Source organism: Aythya ferina, assembly GCF_964211825.1.
Source record: "Aythya ferina genome assembly, chromosome: Z".
Classification (NCBI taxonomy): Eukaryota; Metazoa; Chordata; class Aves; order Anseriformes; family Anatidae; genus Aythya; species Aythya ferina.
Window position 1 is genome coordinate 44,416,127 of NC_140299.1, and position 25,065 is coordinate 44,441,191.

Genomic DNA, 25,065 nt, shown 5'->3' on the forward strand with positions numbered 1-25,065 from the left:
GCAAGATGACTCTTGGAAAGGTATATCTGACTTATATTCAGATTACATTTACAGCTGTTGTCTCCATTTATTTTCCCAGGGCAACCTGTCATGTTCTGATGTGAAGAATGAGAACAGAGACAGGCTGAGCAAAATTTCATCAGAGAAGAAAAAAAATAATTTTGGCGGCTGTCACTTGACAGCTTAGCAGTATGTTTAGGTCAAAATGGTCAATCACTGTTTGGGGATGTCATATTAGCTTACCTACATATATTGCTCTATTTCCAATAAACTCTCAGTACAGGTTTCTTACAAGATGTGTTTAGGCTAAAGTAACTACTGCAAAACTCTGTTACTACAAAGCTAGACAACAGGAAAACAAGACTCCTCCTCAGACTCTTAGAGAAGATCTCCAGTATTCTGTTAACTGCTTAAGGTATATGTGTTGGATGCTTGATTTTGGGCCACAGATTTAAAAGACATAAATCACTTCTTCCAAAATAAGAAGTATTACGCTTCAAAAATATTTCACATCTTAAGACTGGTCTTTGCCATAACATAAAATAATGCACTGTAATGTTGCCTGCAAGAATAGACATTTAGATTTTGGTTAGTCAGCAGAACTAAATACTGCTAACCACTCAGGACCAAAGGTCTAGTTTTAGTTGCCACAGATAACTGCTTCTCAATTGTGCAGCAAACCAACGAGTCCTTTACTTCCTCTATTATTCACTACCAAAATGCCTATTAAGATAAAAGTGGTAAATGAGTTATTAATGCTTATTGGTCATGCAGCTGCAATCATAAACAGTTTACTATTTTACAGCTTAATGTAGGCATACCTAAATTTTGGAAAACAGCAAAAATTGCAACATGTATTGAGAAAAATTGCAGTCCATGCTTCCTCTGCGTAGCCAAGGGCTCAAGGAGAATGAAAAATGACTGGAGAACAAGGCTACATCAGAAGAAAAACGGCTACTGAAAAAGTATGGTTTGCCTGCTCTGCACCAAGGTCAGACAGTGCTATAAATTGCTTGTGTGTCAAAGCAGTGTCTGATGGGAACCTCCCAAAGCCTTCTTCAAAGAGCCCTTGCTTTTAAAGGAAGCTTTCTTCAGCACCCTTAATATTTCATCTTCCTGAGGTTGTATTATCACAAGCAAATACAAGAAGACAGAGGAAAAGGGAGAGAGAGCGATACATGGTTCAGCACATAAAATTCACATTTTCTCTCAAAGCAGTTGGAATATAAAATTTTTGAAGTTTTCTACAAGGCTTTGTTAAAATTACATTGGGAACAAGGCAGTACAAATTAGCTTTAGTAAAAATGAATATGGCAAATGCATTCTTGCTGCTGTCATTGAACTTTGGTTGTAGTTCTGAAAAGCAGCAAATTCGACAAACCTGAATGAAAGGATTAAATTTTCTACTTAGAAATGTTACAGTATACACTAAAGGACAGTCCAATGCTCTTAACCGCCAAAAGAATGCAAATCTTTCTGGTGTCTTTCTTCTGCTTAGATGCACACATCTTGCTTTTTGCACTCAACCCAGTTGTGGTGGGACAGGGTTTTCTTTCACCTGCCAGTATGATGCAAGAGACGCCAGGCATGAGAAATGGGAGCAGCACAATCAAGGGCAGACAGCTGTTGTTATTACCCAGATCTATGGTAGCCAGCGATCACATGTTGGTTCAGTGAACTGCAGAAGCACTGAACATGGAATTCACTACTATCACTAAAAGGTATCATCATCATTAGTCCCATAATGGGACTAATCTACAAGAGCTAACAAAACAGCGCATAAACTTACTTGGAGTGAAAATGCTCGTAAAGCAGGAATAGGGATTAAGGCAGCCATAAAGAAAGCAGTAACATTGCTGATAGATGTAAGGGCTACACTTGCTCCTGTTCGCTTCAAACATTCACCTGTTCTGTCCTGCAAAACAAATGGTGTATCTTAGAAGTCATGTGAATAAGGTGGTGTCCTGCAAATGAAGGGGTCATCCTACAGATATAACACAGTAACAGTGAAAAACTATTACAAGGAAATTCTGAATAAAAGTGTGCATTTCAATAAAAAATATACAAAGTATACTGTCCAGGAGAAAAGAATATGACACATTAAGTGCTGATGTTTTCTTAAGGGTAGAAGACACTATCAAACCTGATTCTACCTTCAGTAGACACAACTAAATTGATACTGACATTACATCAAATAGATTTGTAATTTAACTAGGATGCATTGTCTACTGGTGGAGTCGCATAGTGTTCTTAATATTTTTCAGACAAAATAAGCATGTATTGATAACACAGCTACATAACGTATCTACAGATCTTGAAGATAGATATAACAACAACAACAAAAAAAAACCCAGCAACCCCAAACCCAGGAACCACACACATACGGAAAAAAAAAAAAAAAAAAAGGACAAGTCAACATAAGCACAGGACACTTTCCCAGACCAGTAGGCTATTTTGAAGTAGACTGAGGTTATAGTAATGGTACGCTGAACCAGCTGCAAAGAGCACATGGAAAACATTGTTTGTACCGAACAGGATGAGCAAGTATACATTATTTTTAAATGATTTGTACTTTGGATATGAAACTTTGGACTGAGGATAAAAAAGGTCACTATAAGGAAAAGATCACAGAAGCAATGACATCTTAGATTTTATAAAATGAATATGTTACGCTTTGTAATGTCATTGTCAATAATAAGTAAAAGCAAAGAAAAGCAGAAAAAAAGTAAAATCTCAAGTTAAAAGTCATAACAAATAAATAAAAGTAACATAATACAAATATATATTTTTTCCTTCTCTTAGTTTTCACCCTAAAATGTTTGTGCTCTTCTATTAAAAACACTTATAATTTTAATGGTTGACTCACATTTGAGTATGTTCCCAAATTTACATTGACTTACACAAAAATTTTGTGCAGAATTTGTATTATATAAATCAGGAGAAGATCTCTAGGGAAAAAAAAAAAAAAAAGTGTTTTGTTTTGTTTTGTTTTGTTTTTTTGGTAATTGTTACTAATTATGTATACATTATCTTTTTCTATATGAAGCCTTTTATTTTTACCCCAACTCCCCATTTTGTCAGTACCTCGAATGGAATTCTCTTATTCTGCCCTGTTTCACTGAATGCATGTGCCAGAAGGAAAACATCATCTACACCAACTCCAAGAGCAAGAAAAGGCAAAACCTTGGGGGAGAAACAAAACAAAGAAAAACAAGAAGGTTGTTTCATGGTCTACGATGCAGCTAGTCGTTACATGGCTAATTAAAGTAACTTTAACATTACACTCTGAACACATATCCAAGGGTAAAATAAAAATCAAAAGGATGCAATATAGCTATAAACTTTTATTCTGAAATACATTCAAGAACTTCCAGTATACCATTTATGGGCCCAAAATCTCACTAAAAGTAATTTGAGTTTTGGGTAAACAAAGAATATGAGATAATATTTGAAGTTATTTTCAAAATATAACATCCTGATATATTATTGCAGCTTCTTATACTCAACCAGATACCATCACTTGTATTGAGACACAGAAAAACAAAGAACTCAGAATCTAGTAATTATACAAACTAAAGGATATCTGCCTTTTTCTTTAATATCATTTGACATCATCATTACTTAATCTCTCACAGCACAAGCTGCGAGATAGGAGAAAGACACAAACATCTAAAATCAAAATACTTGGGCAGCTTTTTTTCCTCAAAGATTCAGTTGTGTTCATTCAGTAACGAAGTACTAGTAACATAACGTCAGACTCGTGGCTCCTAAATACCTGAGTTGTGGCAGCATTAAAGGAAATTCCAATCAATGAGCACAGGCCCAATCCTGCAGCCACTGAGAGAGCAACCAGCAAGACTCCTGCCAGCCCCACAGCACCCTGAGACTTGGCACAATCCCACCGCAACATTGTTAAACAGGCGTAGGCAAGCTGAAAGGAAGGGTGGGAGGGTATGGGAAAAAAAAAAAGGCAAAATATCAGAGTGGATCCTTCTCCAACAGCTACCCGCCTTCTTCCCCAAATACACTTTGTTACAGGCACTTTTAAATAGGCATATTAGACATGTTACACAGAGGAACAGATGACAACACTGAAGCAAATGTTTACAAATTGTAAGGGTGAGGTTTTTTAAGTATTCAAAAAATGTTCTGCACTACTGACTGGTAACAATGAAGTGGATATTTAAGCCATGCTCTACTACCAAAGACAAATAAATAAATATAACTTGTTTTATTACCATTAGTAAGTAGCCACTAGCTACTCTGATGACGCTGACATCAGAAAATGACTTCAGGATGTCATCCAGGGTGGTTGTAGTAAAGGAAAGCACCTTCTGAGTAGAGTTTTGTGCAACACTTTGATGAACAACCTATGAAGAGAGAAACAAAAATTGGTGTAACTCATTTGAAAAGTTACCATTTTCTACAGCACGCATCTGAACCTGCTTTTGCCTTTATGTCCCTGTTAAAGCATGCACCCTACACAGGAGATTTCACTGATGCTAAATGAAACAAGCATATTTTATCATTATTTCCTGGAAGCTACTCCTTATCAAACAAGAATTTGCATCCTTCAGGAAAGGCTACTGCATTCGCAGCTCATTTCAAGCATTTAATTTAAATGCTGAAGTGTAAAGGTTTCCTCTTTCTGTAATTCTGGCACTGACTTGCTGCTGTATGAGTTTTGCCTTTAATCTAAGGCCAGCGTGCTCTTCAGGGTACTCCTCTCTCCCCCTCTGCCTGGACGTTTCACAGAGGTCAGAGGCAGCACAGCAGAGGTCAGAGTTTGGGACACAAAGGCCAGGCACTGTCACATGGCCTCCCCACCCGGGCTGCTGCTGGGAGAGCAGTCAACGGCTAGCTAATGTTTTCCAGACACCTTTAGAATAATCACGCCAACCAATTGCTTTTGAATTCCAAGCAGCTCTTCAGTTCCTTCTTGCTCTCAGCAAAGCAGAAATGTGCGAGAGAGCAAATTGCAAAGCCTTTGTGGCTTTTCATATCTGAATAACCAAGCAGCTTCTCAATTAAAAAGAGAATAAATCACCTTTAAAGCTGAGAGGCAAAAACTCAGTTTTAGTTAAGCATCTTCCCTGAAGCAATACTGTAAAAAGCTGTGAGAAGGAGATGTTGATCTCAGTAAGGTTTTATAGTACAGCATTCTAGGTTATTTTCAGTTTTACCTCAACATACATCCTCTGCCAGGCTTCCAGAATTGCTGCTGCCTTATCCTCATTCCAGTTGATATGTGAAACATATTCATACCCCTTGAAGTGTTCATACATTTGCTTCGGAGTCATTAACTGAAACATGGTTTGCAAAGCCTGTGCACTGTAACATGGAGAGAAATGAGAGGAGAAGAGGCATAAAATAAGCATTTTCAGGAAATTATTTTCATGGCATGAAAACCAAAACGAGAGCCTAATAGGAGCTTGCAGGAGTTCACGATTTTATAGGGCACATGTTCATATTAAAATTGAACAGAGTATAATTATTCTACTATGTATCTGGTGCAGCTGTACTGGTCTATGCAGTATTGAGGCTAAATCTGTTTTCCCTGAAGTTAATGATAGTTTTGCCATTATTTTTGGTAGGATAGGTTTTGTAAGCAAAGAATGTAACCCTGTAAATCAGTTGTAAGGATCATAATTAACAGACAGATTACTGTGAAGAGGCCAAAGGAACAGTTATTTCTACAAGATTGTGTAAATGCTGTTGGCAATTTGTCATTTGAAAACCTTGGCATTTTTTTTCAACCCTTGGAAGAAATACCAGACTCAAGTCACGATGGCTGACAAGCTTTGAGGAGTATAGAATGGCAATTATGCATCCGGACTTTCTACAGCATGCAACTTTATCCAACAATTTTAGAACGTTAAGGAACTATTTTATTTTTCACTAAGAATATATTCTTTGGCTACATAAATTTCTTTGGCTAAGTATATTCTTATGATCCTATAGAGGTTAGAAGAAAATTCTTCACTGTAAGGGTAGTGACTGACAAGAACAAGTTGCCAAGAGAAGCTGTGGATGCCCCATCCCTGTGGGTGTTAAGACCAGGTTGGATGGGCCAACCTTTGGGCAACCTGATCTAGTGGGAGGTGTCCCTGCCCATGGCAGGGGGGTTGGAATTGGATGATCTTTAAGGTACCTTCCAACCCAATCCATTCTGTGACTACTTGTTGAAAGACTTATTGCAAGAAATACAGCTTCATGTTTCGTGTCAATGTAAAAAAAGAATTCAAAATCCATATCAAAAGTTCTCTCTATTAAATATGGGAGAATTGTGCTTTGTTTAGCTTAGTGTATCCTATATTTTTTAGAACAGCTCTCTCATATGCTTTTCCCCCACAGAAATTCAGTGTTCCATGACTTCTTCAAGAGGTCTGAAACAAAGGGTTTTGTTTTATCAGTCAAAAATGTATTCAGGATGTAGTAGCCCAAAGAATAGACTTTTCTGCATATTGAGTCTAAACAAAAAGCTTAGTGGAGATTTTTGAATGCTGAGAAACGTTAAACGTGTGAGCACATTACCCATATTATTTTTCCCCTTTTTCCTTTGATCATATTTCAAAACATGATCAAAGTTGTTCAGTGCTTTAAACGCTGTTCAGTGCTTTATGCATACATGCTAAACAACAAAGCTCCCAGGAAAAAAAACTTTTTTCTGAGCAATGTACATTATCATTCTGAGGTTAGAAGCAGGAAGCAATGACACCTCCTTAAAGAATTGTCCAATCACTCGTTTAAATTCTGCTCTCTTGAGGCGTATCCTCCTAAACAACAGTTCATAATACACATGAAAGGCAGCTGATTTTGCATGATACTCCCCCCCGTGTCCCAAAAACCAAACCCTAATGGGGAAAAACCTTAAAATTTTCTTTAACCATTTGTTTGTTTACCTGACAAGTTTACCAGAACTGTTCTTGACTGTACCACCAATAATCAACTCTTCCTGCCAATGCATGTATTTTCTTGACAGTCCATAGCATCCACCACTCAAAACAAGGGCTACATCAAGAGGCTAGAAAAAGTGATAAAGAAGCAATTAACCAGTTGCATAACTTCAGACAAATGCACACCCTAACTCAACACCCTGTGCATTACAGTGAGTGATATTAAAGATAGCCTAGGAGATCCACAAAGAGAAATGTGTTCAATAGATCAAGTGACCAAACAGCATCTTCTCCAAAGCCTGCCTGAGAGACAGATACATAAAACTGTGACCCATTACTTCAAATTCTTCACAAATGTCAACAAAGTTGGCCCTCCCTGAAGGAGGGCTTTGCTGCTGCATGGTGTGAGTGTACAGAGTAGCTGAGCTGTATTCCAGCAGTTGCTATCTCTGACTGATGCATTAAGCCTGCTAAGTGCCTCATCACCACTTTGCCATGCTGGGCCAGCAGCTGACAACTGTACTCTCACTCTAAATACACAGGATTAAGTATTGCATCATCGAATGATGGAAAGTTAGAGAGTCTGGGCTAGAAGCAAATAACAGGAACTGAAAAATGACCTTGGTCAAGAATATGAACTACATACTACTTGGTACCACCTTCTCTCTTCCCTGCATCCCTCCTCCCATTAACAGATAGACAAAAAGATAGTAAAACTTACTTTGGTGGAATTTTTATTGGGAGCTGTGATTGGGCAATCAGGATCAGCAGGATTCAGGCAAGGTCGATCCATATAACCATGACCAACCTCTGCTTTATTCAGCATTTCTTCCCAGCTCTCCACTTGGTAGTTTATTTTCTTTAACTCTTCCAAGAATTCTAAGGGGTCAAAGTTGATCCATTGCAAAGGAGGCTTTCCTCTGCAAGAGAAATCAGGGAGAAATGATTTTAAAAATGGAAGAAAAAGAAGTACTGAAACAAGCATACTTTAAAAAATCGTATTTGCACAAATAATCGAGTCATTTTGTGTTACAAGCTATAACCCTTACTGGTAAGGTTGTTTCATTTAGTGTAAGGTGTGTTTTAATTGCACTTTTGCTTTACGTACTTTTCTTGTAACCCTGTTGTAATTCTAACAAAAATACTCAGTTCTTACAAAGTTATTACATCAAAGGGAATATTCACAGGTTAAAAATCCTTCCATTTGCAAGAAAAGCAAAACAAATTATCAAGCACCTAAATAACAAAACAGCAGCCAACTGCTGCTTTAAAGAATTAGGGGGAGGGGAGTGGGAAAGAACAGAGGGGGCAGAGGAAAGAAAGCATTTCTCATAGTATCAGATTACTTCTTGTTACTATAATAATCATCTTGCAGATGTAATCAATCAATAAAGCTGATGTTTGTTTATCTATAACAATGCTGTGCTCCTTCAAATGCCTTGGCAGCTTGACTATCAACCATCAAGCTTTCCTGCTACTATGGCTGTCACCACTATCACTGTCACGTCTCCCACCCCCCACTTCTGAATTTGTGATGTTGACAGACTAGAAAGGCTTTTGGCTGCCTTATTCTGTGGTTCAAACCACACTGTATCTGCTTAACCAGGCTTAAGTCATTATTCCGAATCTCCCAACCAGAAAACACAAACCCCCTTATTTCCCCATCTAAAACTGTACACTAAAGGTTACGAGATGGCCATTGCAAATTGCTTTTACAGAGATATGCAAACCAGGACAGAAACAATAACTCAAATGCTAACTCTTGCATAATTAACAGAAATGCCTGCACAGATTAACAATTAACTCTTTGAAGGATTCAGGGCTTATAATATCACACTTCTAAATTGTGAGAAACCACCCACAAAAGATACTATATATAGTTTCTTTAATGATCTCATAAGCAAAGGATTTCTTTTTTTGGTCCTTAGGAACACCTGAGATTTAACCCAAGATATTTTCTTAGGAATAAATTCCTTATTAAGAAATGTTTTTTGTAATTTATTGGGGAAAAAAAAAAAGGTTATTTCCAAAAGAAGGATAAAATTCTTTAAGCACGGATTCAGAACTTAGGTTTTCTTTTACACACTAGCAGAATAAGAAAAAAACAACACTGGAATTAAATCAATGCCTACAAATCAACTCCTAGAAGCAGAAATTAAAAAAATAATCCATGCATATTTTCTGTAGAGACATTGTAGTTTTTATTTTTTGTTAAAACTCAAAATCATACATAGTTACACAATTAAAATCAGTCAGACTAGAAAGTTATACAAAAGCGTGCTTACAATAGATAGGCAGTTCCTGACTGTAGCTTTGCTCCCTCCCAGAAGCAGTCCAAAGGAGTGATAATTAAGCAAGGATAAAGATATTCTATGATCTGTCAAAACCAGAAGGGGTAAAAACACAGTTAGACCAGAATACAATGTAATAGAATACAATCCACAATCTAAGCAAACTGAATCATGAGAATACAAAAAGCTTATAACTAAATCCCTGCTATGCATACCTGGTCCATGTAACCTGCTTCTGTGATGAGTTCTCCTGATTTGTAACATAAATGTTCCAATTTCCATTGTCTGTAATAAAGATAAAGAACACATTTTTCTTCAACAGTTACTGAAGTTATTTTTAAAATGTAACATACTTTTAAAATTGCAACTTACATTCCCACATTGGCCTCAAGCAGCAAATCCCTGAGGAGGGCAAATTTTATTCATGATAGATCTATCACACCTCACATAAAAAGCAAAGGCCTTTCTTCTTGCAGTTACAGAATAGATATGTTTCAGTTATTGTAGACTCTCTCTGTCCATGGAGCTGCTTTTGAATGAGCAGGATGGCCCACATTGCTTACTGGGACAGAAATCTGACTTTATATAAATGAGACCACTTGGGATTTCAGGTATTACCCTATGACAACTGAGAGAGAAGTTGTCTTCAGGCTCAGAGGACTAGCATACTCCTAACTGACAAACACGCAGGAGAAAAGAAACCACTAGGATTTCTGCCTTCCTTTTTCAGATGCATTAGAACTTCTAAAAACAAAACAGGAGCCAGGCAGGAGATAATTAGAGCCTTAGCATTAATTCATCGATGTGCTGAAGATATGTCCTGAAAGACACTGGGGTTCATGCCTCAGACAGCACCCACAGACACTTCATCATGTAAGCAGTAACTCTGAAGGAACCACTTTTCAAGAAGATAGCTCACTAGCCCAGAACTGGCACCCTCCTAAGATGTATCTTTAAGATTTTTCTTGTTGGATAACATGCAACTCCCAGCCTTCAGTATATGCACAGACACTCTGAAGGCCAACTCTACTATGACTCTACATTAGCACACAGCTGTTGTTTCACCCACTACCACTTCTCACACAACTGCATTTCCCTTTATATCCAAGCTACTAGAAGGACAGTAAACTGTACTAGTGTTCACAGACGTTATATGCCTCATGACAGTGTCAACAAAGTGATTCATCGCTAATATGGAAGGCTTTTCAACATTAGGAATCCCACAGGTAAGGTCCTATGTTTAGAACACAGACATCACACCTTACTGAAGACAGGTGCTGGATACTGTACAGCTGCTCGTAGAGGTACGTTTTCTAAATCTCTTCCAACTCATTTATCCCATTTTATTTGTCAAAAGCCAGTTCATCATTGCTATCATGCCACAATGTCAAGTATCAAAAACCAGTGACGTTCAAATCAGAAAGTCCTACGGGACAGGCTCTGAAGTGTTAACCAGTTAAAAGCATGGGTAGGGAAGCATGCGCCCACTTTTTCGTAGTTACAGGAAAACTTAATTTTCCCCTTACCTGTTGTACATATAGACATGTACTCTGCTGGCCTGAAGTGCAGAGTCAAGGTGCTGTCGGAGTGCTTCTGTTGTTAGTACATTAGCACCATCTTCCTGTGGAGTCTGAATCATGAGCTGGGGGTTAAACATGGCCTCTTCTCCAATCTTCTGCCGTGTGTAATTTAGCTCCCGGCTCACTCGTCCACCAACTGATGGGAAAAAATCAACAGATTTGTACTAGCCGATAATTGCTTATTCAGGATGCACACAATGAGCACTCTCCAGTCAAAAAAAAGCTCTGCCACACACATGGACTATTCTACCTCAAACTGATCACAGTATAACTAGTAACAAATTTATTTTAGCAACACTGCAACAAAAAATATACTCCTCATAAAGGCACCATTGCCCCAACTGCACTAAAATATCAACGCGTACACTGGAGCTTCAAACAGTTTTTCTATGTTATAACCAATATTCCTTATGTAAAAAGTTGTGTTTTTTTTTTAAAGGAAGAAAAAAGAAAAACCTTTTCCTTGCAGACCAGACCAAATACTCCTATGTTACAATTTCTTACACTTGTATAAACAGTCTGCTCCAATAGCACATTTCAAGATAAATGGCTTTAATTTACACTCTTCTCCTAAATAATTTGGCAACGGCAGAAGGAGAACGTTTCTCTTCAACTAAAAAAAAATGGAAGAGGGAAAAAGTAAGTGAACCCGCATACTTCTCTCAGTCTTAAACAAAAAATAAAATAATAATAAAAAAAAAGTTCACATAAAGAGATGCACTTTTGAATGTAGCAGAAAGGACTGTCTATTGTCTATTTGCCCTAGTAGTTTGGTACCTGCATAGCATGCTGTGATGCAGGAGGTAATTAGTACACAACATCTGTTTCTAAATCCAGATGAGCTGAACAGTGTGCTCCATACCAAAGCATGATTTAAAAAAAAAAAAAAAAAAAAAAAAAGAAAAGAAAAGAAAGAACAAAGGAAAAGGCAGAGGGAAACCACAAAGTAGACAGGCTCTAGAGGGAGCCATATTCAATTTGCCTTGCCAAAAATGTTACGTAAGAATGGAAAATTATCTTCCCACTTACAGAATAGTATTCAGCTCCAGTTCATATACTTCATATAACCTCCCCTGTAGTCTCTCTAACAAGTGCATGTGGGAGGAAGGGTCAATTAATTCAGCCAACTAGCTGAATCAAGACCACATCCAGATGAGGAGGACGAGAATACCACCAACATGTTGTTTCCATCTCTTACAATTTATTACCTTTATTGCTCTGCGAAGTCCAAGCTACAGACCTGCTCTAATTTGTTACATTTTTTTCAGTCCCAGTCACCTTGGCACTGTTGATCTGAATTACTGCCAAAATTTAGCTCTGCAATAGTGTGAACAGAAATTAGACATGCACATCTATCTCTTCCTAGGCCATATAATGGAAGACGAATCTGCAACCTGTTGGCAGGGTGGGAGATGACATTCTCAAGTCTGAACAAGCCAGTGACATATCAGCTGGGCCCTCAACCCACCCATAAAATGCCCTCAGGGCTAAGAGGACCACCAGGCAAGAAGCTGGGCCCCTGCAAGGATAAAGCTGTCAGAATCAGACCCTCAACAGTTAAACTGTATTGTCGTTTTGGCATGAGGCATCACTTAATCTCTAGATCAAGAATTCTTTGAAAAAATAAGTATTTCACCAACAAGCTCCATTTTCTCAGCCTGTCACATGTGGCATTATCTCCTTCACACCCACTAACAATGGCCAGCTCGCAGTAAGAGAAAAATGAAAAGCAAAGTACAACTCCCCCACCTAGATTCCCTTTATAACTTCTTAGCATCCCTTTTACTACTGCATACGTCTGGTAAATAAATAAATGTGCTAACTTATATCAAGAATAAAAGACTGAAACACTTAAGACTTTGCCTCAAATGTTTGACTGTGTATATGCACAGAAACTATAGCTAAATGCAAATTCCAGTCAAATAGCATCCTCCATAACTAAACAATCACTCCACACCGGAAGTTAGTTTGCACACCCCTGTATCATATTCATTATATTTTTTTGTGTGTGTGAATGGCTTATTTATTGCATTTCAGTACTTTCACTCATCAGCCTAATTCATGTCCACCAGTTCATGTCCACTGCTGTCCTTCTGGGCAGTACTCTATGGTATGCTAATAAAACCTGCTCTGTCTTAAAGAAATACAGGGGAGGGGGTAGAGGACCACAGTTATCCTAACCTATGTGTCTTGGAACCAGAGCTTTCTTTTACAGCCCTTTACGCTGCAAGCACTTCAGAAGACAAAATGTCTTTCTCCTTTTGTGTCTCTATGCCAGCCAAGACAATAAAGGCCCAGTTTTATGAGGAGTGTGGAGTCTACCATAAACATCTACTTCTGGTACTATATTCTCTCCCATTCCGCTCAGACTTAACTTTTGAATTTAGCTAGGACTTAAACCAACAAATCACGCGTCATTCAAGACAAAGGACGGCATTCCTATCTCTGCTGAAAGTGACCAACTGTTTACTATCAACAGAAATGATTGCTTCCTAATCAAGCTCCTGTCAAACCACATTAACTTCACTGAATAAGGCAGATTTAGCTAATCAAAACTGCATCACAGAAGTCAGTCATCAGAACAGAAGCTGTTTTTCCCCCCTTTTTCATTCAAAACAGGAATAGCAAAACCATCCAGGAACAGGGGCACATACTCCAGAACTTAACAATAGATCTGCTGAGCATTCTTCTTAAGGCATTACATCATTTAATTGTTTTTTTAACGGGTCCATTACATACATTTTGTCTGCCAAATAGAGTAAAGATAAATCCACAGGCAAACATGGTTACTTTATACAACATAACACTCATATACGAAGAAATTATGAAATTAAACAGCAGAGGAAAATTCTGACTGCCAAAGACTGACTACATGAAAACACAGGGACTAGACCAAAAGCAAGTGGATCACATCAGTGGCCTTGCAATGTATCAGAAGAAATAAAGCGCAAGAAGACAACAAACAAACAAAACACAGTATGCTTCTACCAGTTGTGATTTCATTTATTTTAACAGAAAATTTGCAAAGATCTCCGGAGGCTTCCATACCCAGAGGTCTTAAGCCTCCACAATCAGCAGAACAAGAATGAACATTTTGTTGTTGTTCACTCTACTTGCTTTTTTAAAATCCACAGTTGTTGCCAAAATCTAAGCAAGAAACTGCTAAAAACATCACTGAAATGCACCTAAAGCCTCTAGCCTCATTGTGTAGTGAAATTATGCAAAACTATGCTCACCATTTGCACACTCCACAGAAACTCATTCCTTATACTCATAAGAAAAAAAAAAAAGCATATTACATTCATCATACAATTTCCACGCTATGGGACAAATGATGTAATGGAAAAAACAACCAATGATTAATACGGTGGTCTTTTGTGGTTTTCCTTTATGGACCCTATTTTCTTATATTTGGTGACAGCAACACTCAAAACGCTAGAGTTCAAACGTGTATATGACATTGAATAAAAATGCTTCTCATTTTATTCCATATTGAAGACAGACTGAACTGTTTCCCTTTAACATTCTGGTGACAAAATCCATATATTTTTCTCCTTTTTTGATAGATGAAACGCCACTTGATGGATTTGGAGTCCTTTCTTACATGATTTCTTATAATTTTGTGCCTTGACAGCTGAGTCGGTGGCACAAATGCCTGCAAGCCATAAGACTGGTTTAAATAGCAGATCGGTACGTGGTCGCATGGCCAATGGTAATACAAGGCAGCAGTTTGTACACTATCCTTCAAGTGCTGTCAACAGATTCTGGGTGTCTGTCTGCTGGAAATGAGATACCGTGCCTTCTGTAAAATTTAGCTAACAAGAACATTAAAAAAAAAAAAGTATTAATAAAAAATAATAACATCAGTGTGCTGGCACCATACCTCTGTTAACGTATTGGGTTTCTAATGCTCAAATATGTGTTTGAAGGTGTTCAAGATAGGACTTCTTTGCTGCCAGCATTTTCTTTGCAAAATATTGGTTCTTGCGAGAAGCCCGAGTGGCTTTTTTGGAGAAGAGGAAATGTTTCCCCTTTGCCCCCACCAACACTACATCCCTCCTGGCTCTTCATGCATGGCAGAGCTGGTTTCAGCCAGTCTGCGTCCTGTACCGCTGAGCACGCCACTGCTCCTCCTCAACCTCCCCACGGGCTTACACGGAGGCACTACATCCTTGGCCCTTCTGAAGGGCCTGAGGAGAGCAGAAGTTGTCAGTGGGCCACTAAGAGCTGCATGGGGACCACCGTCTCTCCCTCCCCCAGCAGCGATGAGCAGCTGTCAGGTGGAGACCAGTTTTAGTCACCCTTAACTCGAGGCAGGCCGCAACCCTCGACCCACCGGTGGAAGGCCCCGTATCGCCTTACCGAGCACTTGGGGCACAGTCCCAGGGTCTCCGTCATCAAACTGAAATGCCCTGGTGCATCTGAAGTGACAAGCATGCAGGAAACTAAAACTCCTTCCCCATCGCATACATTTGCACAATACCGATGCACCTTCAGGCAACACAAGAGCGAAACCGTGTTTGTTTTCATCAGCACAATTGCTGATAGATTTCCACTGACTAACCATTTTGAAGTGACTGAGTACTTCAGCTGATGTATTCATTTCTACTGTGCATGTCACGGTATTACCTACATCTTCCCCATGGTTAGCATTCAAAATGTACGTGGTATTACATTAACATGCCTATAAAAGAGCTACGGGATCTGCTGCTGGGAATTGCAGTCCCTTCCATACTGAGCAGTTCCAGGAGCAAATCTGACCTCTGCTCCACTAAGAGACTGATCTCAAATCAGGCGATGAGCGATAGCCAGAAACCACTGCTTGCTAATTTACTGCCCATTTGTTCAAAAGGCATGAAATGTTTCTATTCCAGACTATCTTACAATGTTCCATTCCAAGTTACTGGAATTGCAACATATAGCCTGAGGTTTTGTTCTTTTTTTTTTTTTCCAGACACCAATGCTACCTGTATTAACCATTCAATAGCTACCTTGCTTGTACGATTGTGCTACAACTACCTCAGCAGAGAGCAAGCTCTCTCTAAAAAAGAACATTTCTGAGAGCCAAACACTTGGGATAAAAGCATTTGCCTACCATTGCAGAGCGGTGGACTTTGGGTAACCAAGACTTCCAGAAATGTCTACTGATTTGAGGGCTTAAGTTTTTCCTTGACAGGTTTAACATGCCTGAGTGGTGTAAAATTTTCTGGAGAACCTCCTGCATGAAGACTATGGGCCTTAAGGTGTTTACATGTGAGCACATTTTTCCAGGATTGTAAACATGTGCCATGACAGCATTCCTGTCCAAACTTCTGACAGCGACAACTCAAGGCACTGAGCCGTACCTCTAATAGGCACGAGCACAATGGTTTCATTGCATGAATGAGAAGATCTGAAAAGGTCCCAAAAGACACAGGCCCTATTTTTAATAGATCAGATACTTAGGGGTTTCCCTTTAAGGGATTTTTCCCTTACAATGTCGACATTACTGCCTAAACATTACCCAATGCAGGCAACATCTGCCATTTGTGCTATTTTTTACCGCCACGACAAGACTGAACCAAAAAATAATAACCCTTCACGACTCGGTAATCATATAAAAGCAAAGACCAACAATTATATCCCAGTGTGGTCACCTGAGACTCAACCAACCAACCCAAAGGACAGAGAAAGACAAGAGCAGCAGCAGAAGAAGAAACAGGAGGACAAGAAGAGAGCTGCAGGTGCCTTGCACCTTCGGTGCTCACCCTGTCTCCACGACAGCCTCCTGGAGGGGCTGCTTGATGGGTACCCCACAGCACCTCCAGCAGCGCTGTCTTCCCTCTGCTCCTCTTCCTCTCTTTGCACTGCTCTTATATGCTGTCCCTATTACGTGTGTATAGGGGTGTTACTCAAAACTGCTGATGGAAAAGGGGTTACAGTCCATTACAACGGTGGGCAGAAGAGCCAGCCCACCACAGCCTCAGCCCCCTGTCTGAGTCGTGTACCAGGATTAGAAGTACTCATACCTGTCACACGTCACAGAAGGCACTACCCAACGAAAATTGCACAGGACTGAAACCTCCTAAAGAGAAATTGAGATATAAGACTGGAGTTCTCTGGTATGAAGATTACCCTGCCTCTTATTGGACACAGAAAAATAATGGCCTTTTGATTTAAAGCTTCCTGTTGCTCTCAAGGGAGCCTGTCTTTGTGTTCTCCTGGATGTTTGAGCTTGTGCGTGCTGCTCGCTCATCACGCTCTTTGTCAGCTACAGAATACAGTTTTTCTGCACACAGGCTGTATTAGTTAGCATCCTGATTTTTCCTGACAGAAGAGCCTGCAAGGAAGCACCTTCTTCAGAATTAAGTTCCTCTAGGCCTGGCTGGCAAAGTACAAAGGTACCGGAATTCAGTTTTCATTGAAACTGAAATTTATTCAATATAAGAAATGGGACATTTGGCAAGTTCACTTCTTGAAATGTTTAAAAGGCTGTCTACTTGTTAAGTCAGAACTGTTGTTGATTTACAGGGTCAATGGTGGTTAATTTATTAACTACCAACTGTAAGACATTACATCATGTATTTGATGTATGTAATATTCTAAAGATGCTAAGGATGGATCTTGTCAATCCATCAGGATTACATCATTAAATGTTTTGGTTACCTGCACTGATTTCTTTTTTTCTGTTCATTTCTTTAATAATGTAAATAAAAAGAGAGAGTGCAAGTAATGCAAAAGTTAAGGAAGTACCTGAAACTGAGCTATCAAAAAAAAAAAAAAAAAAAAGGAAAAAAAACACAACCATGAGGAATGACGTGCTTGCATAGTGGTAAGCAGTCAGTGCCTTAAAGAGATTACATGGTCATTCAATGGTCTGTTCAACAGCTCAATGAAAAATGATAATCTTTATCCTGTAATTAAACATGATCTATGCTAGCACTACACTACAGACAGTCAGAAACCCCCTGCTGCATCTAGGCTTTCTTGCAGAGCATTTACTCCACTGAATACACATACGTGCATATTTGTATAGCTCACAGGGAATGGCAACAGTTTTGCCTGCCCAAGTTGAGGCAGCCTGCACTCTCCCATTTCCCTTCCCAAAGTCCAGGCAAACCATCTACACTTCTCCCTCCCCTCCCATGCTGATGTCCAACAAGAGGACATCATCACACCTCAATATGAAGATTTAACCAGCTTCCATCTCTTTTGGCACTGCTGGCTTCAGGTAAAATCTAGAAGCAATATGGCCATCTCAAACATTTCTGTCAGGATTTGAGTTAGATAATTCTAGGCTCTCTGTTATTACTTTAAAAAAAAAAAAAAAAAAAAAGGCTATGGCTTACAAATATATATTAAAAAAAAAATTATGAAAGCCACCAAAACACTTCAAAACGCTGCTTTTTATTTCCCAAGCCATCATACGATATGAGTTAAGTTACTTCTCACACATGCTGGGGAGGACTCCAGTGTTGCTGTTACAAATTTCATTAATGCTGACATGACTATGAATAGCAAAAATAAAAACACACATCAAAGATGACTTTTCATTCTGTCACAGTTTGACAAAGTTTAGAGCAGTGACAAGGACACAAAGCTGTCTGCAGGCTCAGGAAGACAGCCCAACAACAGCTGCCTCAGATTGCAGTGGGAAACTTTCCCTGCAATTTTAGAAGCTAAAACCTTTTCTTTCTGAAAATCAAATAAAAGCTGCTTTTACATGTATGCATCTGTATCACCCATGGGCAGAAAAAAAAATGTTATTACTGATTAGGTACAATACACAGATCACTAAAAAAAGAATATGTGTTTTTTGATGTATTTCTGGCCTCATGTCTTGAGAAACTGGAAAGTGAAATAAATAAATAAAGCCCTAAACTGACAAGTTGAACAGTACAAGCTGGGAAAAAAATATACAAGAAGCTTTGAAACATACAAGAATATACAAAACAGGCAAAACTGGTAGATGTAATTCAAACTTTCCAATTAAACATAAAACGCAGTAGCTGCTTACTGAGCTGTGACACATGTCCTTGGTAACAGGATATGAGCTGTTCACCTCTGGGTCACTGGTTCTAATCCAGCCAGGAACAATAGTGACCACAAGTTGTTTACCATCTGACAGCTGTTTGCTAGCTTATGTGAAATGAGTTGGTGGTCTCCGTCCATTTCCTAATGGGCAGGTGTCCATATTATAGAAAACCACCGTCACAATTGGTATCCTTGTTGACCATCTCAACAAAGAGGCTGAGGAATGAATGGATACGGAGAGAGAACTACCCTTTCTTCCAAAGACGTGGTCCCTTCGGGTCAGAGCTGAGCCACAGGTTTTGGTGGAGAAACCCAACTATTGAATTTTCTTGGTGAGGTACCAAAGGAATAAAGGACTCTACTATTCCCTAGAAATCAGGGAGACAGTCTACAGATAGGATAGATGGCTAATACAGACTGTTGCAACTCTAACAGTTTATGGATCTGTAGCAGTTCACACCTATTGGTGAGCAGAACTGATGTTCTTATTTTTATTTTATTTTAATTTTTTACTTTTCAGTAATTGAAAGCAAACACTTGTGCATGCTTAATAACAGGCCATAATCCCAAAACATACAGAAAGGGACCAAGATTCCAGCAGTTCTGCTGTGAAGGGCATGTATGGGGCTTCAAGATCTAAACCTAAGGACTTTAGAACAGCTGAATAGAACTGTTTTAAGTTACTTTAACTTAAATACAGACTTCTGCTGGGTAATATGTTAAAAACAATTTGCTGTGTTGTTCCACAGCAGTCAGCTTTCCTCTAGGCCCAACTTTTCATTTAACCTCTCAGTGCCTTTTCCTCAAATATGTAATTGTTTTCCTGTGTGGTTAAAAGCAGCATTTTCAAGTCTTTTCATCTGCACTCCTGGGATAGCACAAATTTCATCTGTACATGGAGTAGCACACAATTCGAATGCACTTTTTTTTTTTTTTTTTTTTAAAGGAGCAGAAAACATTAAAAAAAAAACTCTTCATCCAGAACCTTTCAGGAGATACCATGCCCTAAACAGTGCTTTTAGGAGACAGCAGAGCTAACATATAGAAAAATGAAAGGAATGAACATGTTATGAAACAGGGTACAGTTTCTTTCAAGTATTCCCTACCAGCTGCTTGCTGTACCATCTGTTGTTGCCTAAGCAGCTTCCTTCTGAATGGCTCTGCACTGAAGCAGAACTGCTCTCACTGTTGGACACAATCAGGTCAGGTCAGCACTCCCCCCAGCACCGAACCTGCTGCCTGTCACGGCTCCCCCCATCTCGATATTTCTTGCTGGCCACCAGCTCCCACGACAGTGCTGCATCTGTCAAGAGGCCCATTTTTCATAGCTTGCCTGCTATTCACGCCGCGCAGTAAAGCGCACATTTGATTTTGTGCAGGATGCAATCAGAGATTCCTGTCAGATACACTGAGAGCGCGACCATATGGCCAAGTTCATTCTAAAACAGAAAGGACTGGGAAAGAAAGTTAAACAAACGAACGAAACCACGTTACACAGAGCAATCCTGATTTTATACTTCTGGCTAGCCTGGTGGTTCAGAGAACTCTGTGTCATCACCAAGCCTGCTTTCCGACTGAATGGTCTGCGCTCCCTTTAAAAGCAAAACGACCCAAAACTCTGCAAAAAGGAGGAGAAATGCCCCCGCTGCCTCAGTAGTGAGGGATGTGATGCACGTTTTCCATGAGGCCGAGCCCTGCGCCTTGAGTTGAGACCCCCTGCAACCCGCCTGCGGACAGTGCCGGTGCTGGCAGCGTGTGCCTCACAGATCACTCAGCCCCTGCCACCTCCTGCCCCGCTTTGGCCAAGCTGAGAGCACCTCTGGGCTCCCCAGAAAGCCTGAGAGCACCCCTGGGCTCCCCAGAAAGCACTGAGGCCCCGTGTCTGTGGGCTGCCAGCAGAGGCCTTGTGGGGCCCGGCACAATGGATGCCCCGGCCTCGGAGGAGCATCGCGCTGGGCTGATTTATTTCCAGTGCTGCTCCTTCTCTCTGCATCTGCGCAGGGAAACACACATCACTGGGAGCCACTTTCATGATTTTGTTGCGATCAGGATTAGCTGGATTAGGGGTTGATTCATAAGGACCCCCTGCGGCTGTGAGGAAGTTTCATCACAAGGTCAGTGTGGTGTGAACTATATTCTGTCAACACCACCACTCCTTATAGCCGGCTACAAAAAATACAAAAGAAAAAAAAATTGCAAATGTGAAATATATGAATGAACAGTTTACAGCAACAAAGAGATTTACAGATTTCCCCATCAGATGTGTACACTTCAACGCTGTGTTCCTTTAGAACAAGAAACCTGTATTAGTCATTTTTAATTTATAAAGAATTTAGTGGTTTAGGAGGTGGGAGGAACCTGGGGAATAAGTGTAGCAACCCACACACTAAACCACAGAGGAACTTCTGGCACTTACTCTAAAACCAGTCATGCAGCTTGAAGATTGTTGCGCTGTTGAGATTTTATTACATATAATGCTGTCACCTTCAGGACTATTTAATTCCTAGCCCCCGAAGTGCAGTAAGTAACAGAGACATTAAAAAAAAATAAAAATAAAAAAAGAAAATTGTGGGTTGGAATGCAGAAAGGAGAAGCCGAATTAAAGTTTTTTGTTTGTTTTTGCTCCTTAAAGCATAATTACCAACCTCTTACCTCCCCCCGAAAGGGTCCCCTCCCCCCATCATAATGACATCGCTCAAAGACAGCAACACATTTGTAGCCTGCACGATGCAAAATAAAATCTATAGTGAAAGAGGGGCACTTTTGTTTTGCATGTGTGTGTAGGGTTTTTTTTTTTTTTTTTTTTTTAAAGGAGCAGCCCCTCTCGCACAGAACCAGGCTGTTCAATCAAAGCCTTATCTGTTATATTTCTGTCTGTCTTTCTCTTCTGTTTAGCGCATTCACCAACAAGAGAAAAGGGGGTAAAGCAATGGAGGCTTTGACCTGCAGCTGTAACACAATACTTTCGCACAGCCCTGTCGACCCCTGACATAAATTTTACACCGCAGCTGGCATTTACACACTTAACATTACCATATGTATAGCCTACTCTGTGCTAATTATGCTAATCACCTGTCTAACTCTCTGCTGCGAAAAATGGTTGTATTTAGCAGTCCACTGCCTACCAATACAGCTTACTGTGTGGCTGAAATGTACATTCAGACGGCTCTGAATGGCAAGATTTTTCCACGTTGCTGGCTTCATTCAGACCACAGAAAAATTTATTCAAGTCAACTGGTTTCGGTCCGCAACAAAAAAGTTACGAGAAAAAAGTGAGTGTGTTCCTGCCCTAACATTCTAAGTCTGCTTGCAAGCAAAATGATAAATCAATTGGTGTGGGAAACAAAAAGGGAGAAAGATTTCTATTGCAAGCCATGTGAAACTGTAGCCTATTTAAAAAAAAAAAAAAAAAAAAAAAAGGAAAAAAAAAAAAGAAAAAAGAAAAAAAGAATAAAAAGGTCATCCTATTTCCCCAAATCTCCAGAAAGAGCAGTTAATAGATGTTTACTCCTAATCACAATTCTCTCAAGTTGCTAGCTTTTATCTACAATTGGAAGTCATACTAAACATGTTTTAGTTTTGTTTCTTGATCTTAATAATTTTCACTAGAATATCATATTCTCCATCTGCCACTTACACAGCATCAGATGCTAAACAGCAAAGGCTTCTTTTCTGAGTATGGGGAATAGCTTCCCTTTGAAAAAGCCAGTAGAATAAGAGTGGCGTAAATGAAATCAGAATCAGGCCCATGTGGAGAAACAAACAAGACAAATGCAGGAGAAACGCTCTCCTGGTAAAAGTAAACACTTCCTTGCATCAGTTAAGTACATGTATAATTTCTTACCATTACAGGAAAGGGAACTTACAAGGAAAAAAATTAAGTTGCAATGGGTAGAGGGTTTTTTATGTTATCATAGTGTCAGTGGGAAGGGAGAGGTTTAAATGAGATCTTGAAGCTCACTTTTCTACTGGGTATTTTGCTGAACAGATTACACAGAGATCTCCATTAGGATTACATTCCTACAGCTATTTAAATACAATTTATCACAAAAATAAGGTCCTATAACCCCTTTCCTCTCTGCACACACCCAAGGAAGCTATGGCAACTCAACAGATTTGTCAGATAACCCAAACGTAAATCTGATTACTGCATCACCCTTGGCAATTTCCTTTCAGGTCAGATTTGTGGAATCTCCTTTCAACTGTGTTTTCAGTGTTATGAAATAACGTGCACATGAAAAAAAAAAAAAAAAAAAGGAAAAACGTAAAAATAAACCTCCTATATGCACTATTGCATCTAAAGAAGATAAGGACACTGGAAGGATCTTTATTGTTAATACACAGCAAAGGATATTGAATTAAAGACAAGAAGAGTTCCGCAATGTTTATACTCAAAAGGTGCAGCAACACACCCAGTCTTTCCATTACACAGCATGAGGTCAAGAACAACCCCATGTCTCTGCCTTCCCTACTTCCCATCCTTTGTCTGCTTTCCTTCCATGTGCAAAAGACTGCTCTTCACAACATGGTAAAGAGTTTTGCCTGTCAGCAATGGCTTTTGCTTTAATATTTCACTTATTACATGCCTGTTTGACTAAATTAAGCAGCCTCAGCCAAGCCACATCTTGCTTTCTAGTATCTCAATTTCAGTTATTATTATCTGCCAGTCCAAAGTACTAATTTATCAGTGCTCTTTCAGCTCCAAAATACTGGCTGTGCAGCCAAAAACACAAATAACACTACGACTACTGTGCTTATTTCAGAGCATGTGGATTTTTCCCCCTTTCTTTTCTTTCTCTCTTTTTTTTTTTTTTTTTTTTTAACTAGGAGAAGGACCACCCTGCTCTCATGGCACAGAACACTATTTACATTGCAATACTTGACTGTGTAATACATCTGGCATTTTTGGGCAGGATTCCTGAGCTAGGGGCCAGAAGCCCTTAAGCAATGATTTAAGGGGGAAAAAAAAATCATCCAACTTGACTTAACAGTGCTCATTTCTAGTTTGTTGCACTTAGCTTTTGGTTACTGACTGAAAAGCAGAAATGCATCAGACAGGTAAACAAGAGAAGACTGTTTCTTTTAATTTGTCTTACTGTTAGTAAATGAAGACTGTATTACGGTTTAAGGGCTCAGTTCCAGCTTCAGGTATACGCATGTACAACACTGCACATATGCCTTAAAAATACCAGCTTTTTCTTGCTCATGAGCAATATACACATGTTTCAAATATACAACGATTACTTGTGTATTTAAAGCTGAAATTAAGTTCAGTACAATTCTCTAAAGGAGCAGCACCTTTGCAGAAAGAGTCAGGTTATGGTTCTACTCATTCCCTTACCTCTTATATATTTTGCTCAAGGACTGCAATAACTAAGTTTTCACAAAACCAAGCAGAAGTTAAAGCCAAGACATGCATTCTAAAAACCGAAATTAGAATTCTCCATACATCAAAATGTATATATGATCAGCAGTTTCTGTAAAGGACTTTTTCCTTTAGAAAACATACTTTTGCCAAATTCAGGATGTTTATGGCAGCTGAGGTGATGCTGAATGAAAATAACAGAGAAAAACAACAGCACGTAAATTGTATGTATGGATATTAAACATTCCTGACAAAGAAAAAAAAATAAGTTTAGAGAGGAAACAGAAAGAATTAAAAAAAATATTTTATCTTCTGAATTAAAAATTATTCTTTGCAGTTCCACTCCATCTATTTCTAGTGCAATGAACCATGAGCCAAGATTATTCCAAATCAACATAGCCTATCGTATCTAGTACTAATAAATCATATTTAGCACACTGTAAGTAGATAATAAAACAGCACAGATCACGTAGAACAGGAGCAGAACACTTTTCTATTCTTGATCCCTGGACATGGAAATGAAATGGCCATTATGCACAGAAGTGCAGAAATGATACTTCAAAGTGCCGAGTTTTCTGTTGTGAGGCACCACCTCAGGAATCTGCTCCCCCAGTAAATCATCAACAGTAGAAACTCATCCAGTTTCTGCAAGTATGTGGTGGTTTTACACAACGCAAGTTCTGTAGCTGTATCGTTCTGAACTCTTGACACATCTTACTGCAAAACAGTCATTCAGCCATTGAGGGATTTTACTGGTTTCTTCAAGTTTTCCCAGGTACAGTTACTAACAAATACAAACAGGGAAAGACCTCCTGCATACAATGCAGCAGACACAGAGTGATGAGGGGAACCAAAGGCATACTGAAGATAAATAAGGATGACCAAGGAAAATATATCTAATTGTACGGTAGCCACAAAGA

At 39.2% G+C, this 25,065-nt stretch overlaps 1 protein-coding gene across 4 annotated transcripts in view; it reads right to left on the reverse strand.

Moving 5' to 3' along the window:
* Positions 1-25,065, reverse strand: part of PTCH1 (patched 1) — a 71,454-nt gene that overhangs the window by 32,829 nt on the left and 13,560 nt on the right. For all 4 annotated transcript variants that reach the window (XR_014687458.1, XM_084505144.1, XM_084505143.1 and 1 more), the window contains exons 3-12: positions 10,714-10,903; positions 9,403-9,472; positions 9,182-9,273; positions 7,618-7,816; positions 6,903-7,024; positions 5,184-5,331; positions 4,239-4,370; positions 3,776-3,931; positions 3,085-3,183; positions 1,790-1,915 (exon numbers count right to left, since the gene is read on the reverse strand). Coding sequence is in view for 3 of the 4 variants with exons in the window: in XM_084505144.1 (XP_084361270.1) it covers positions 1,790-1,915; positions 3,085-3,183; positions 3,776-3,931; positions 4,239-4,370; positions 5,184-5,331; positions 6,903-7,024; positions 7,618-7,816; positions 9,182-9,273; positions 9,403-9,472; positions 10,714-10,903 (1,334 nt within the window). In the remaining variant the exon portion in view is untranslated. The remainder of the gene's footprint in view (positions 1-1,789; positions 1,916-3,084; positions 3,184-3,775; positions 3,932-4,238; positions 4,371-5,183; positions 5,332-6,902; positions 7,025-7,617; positions 7,817-9,181; positions 9,274-9,402; positions 9,473-10,713; positions 10,904-25,065) is intronic.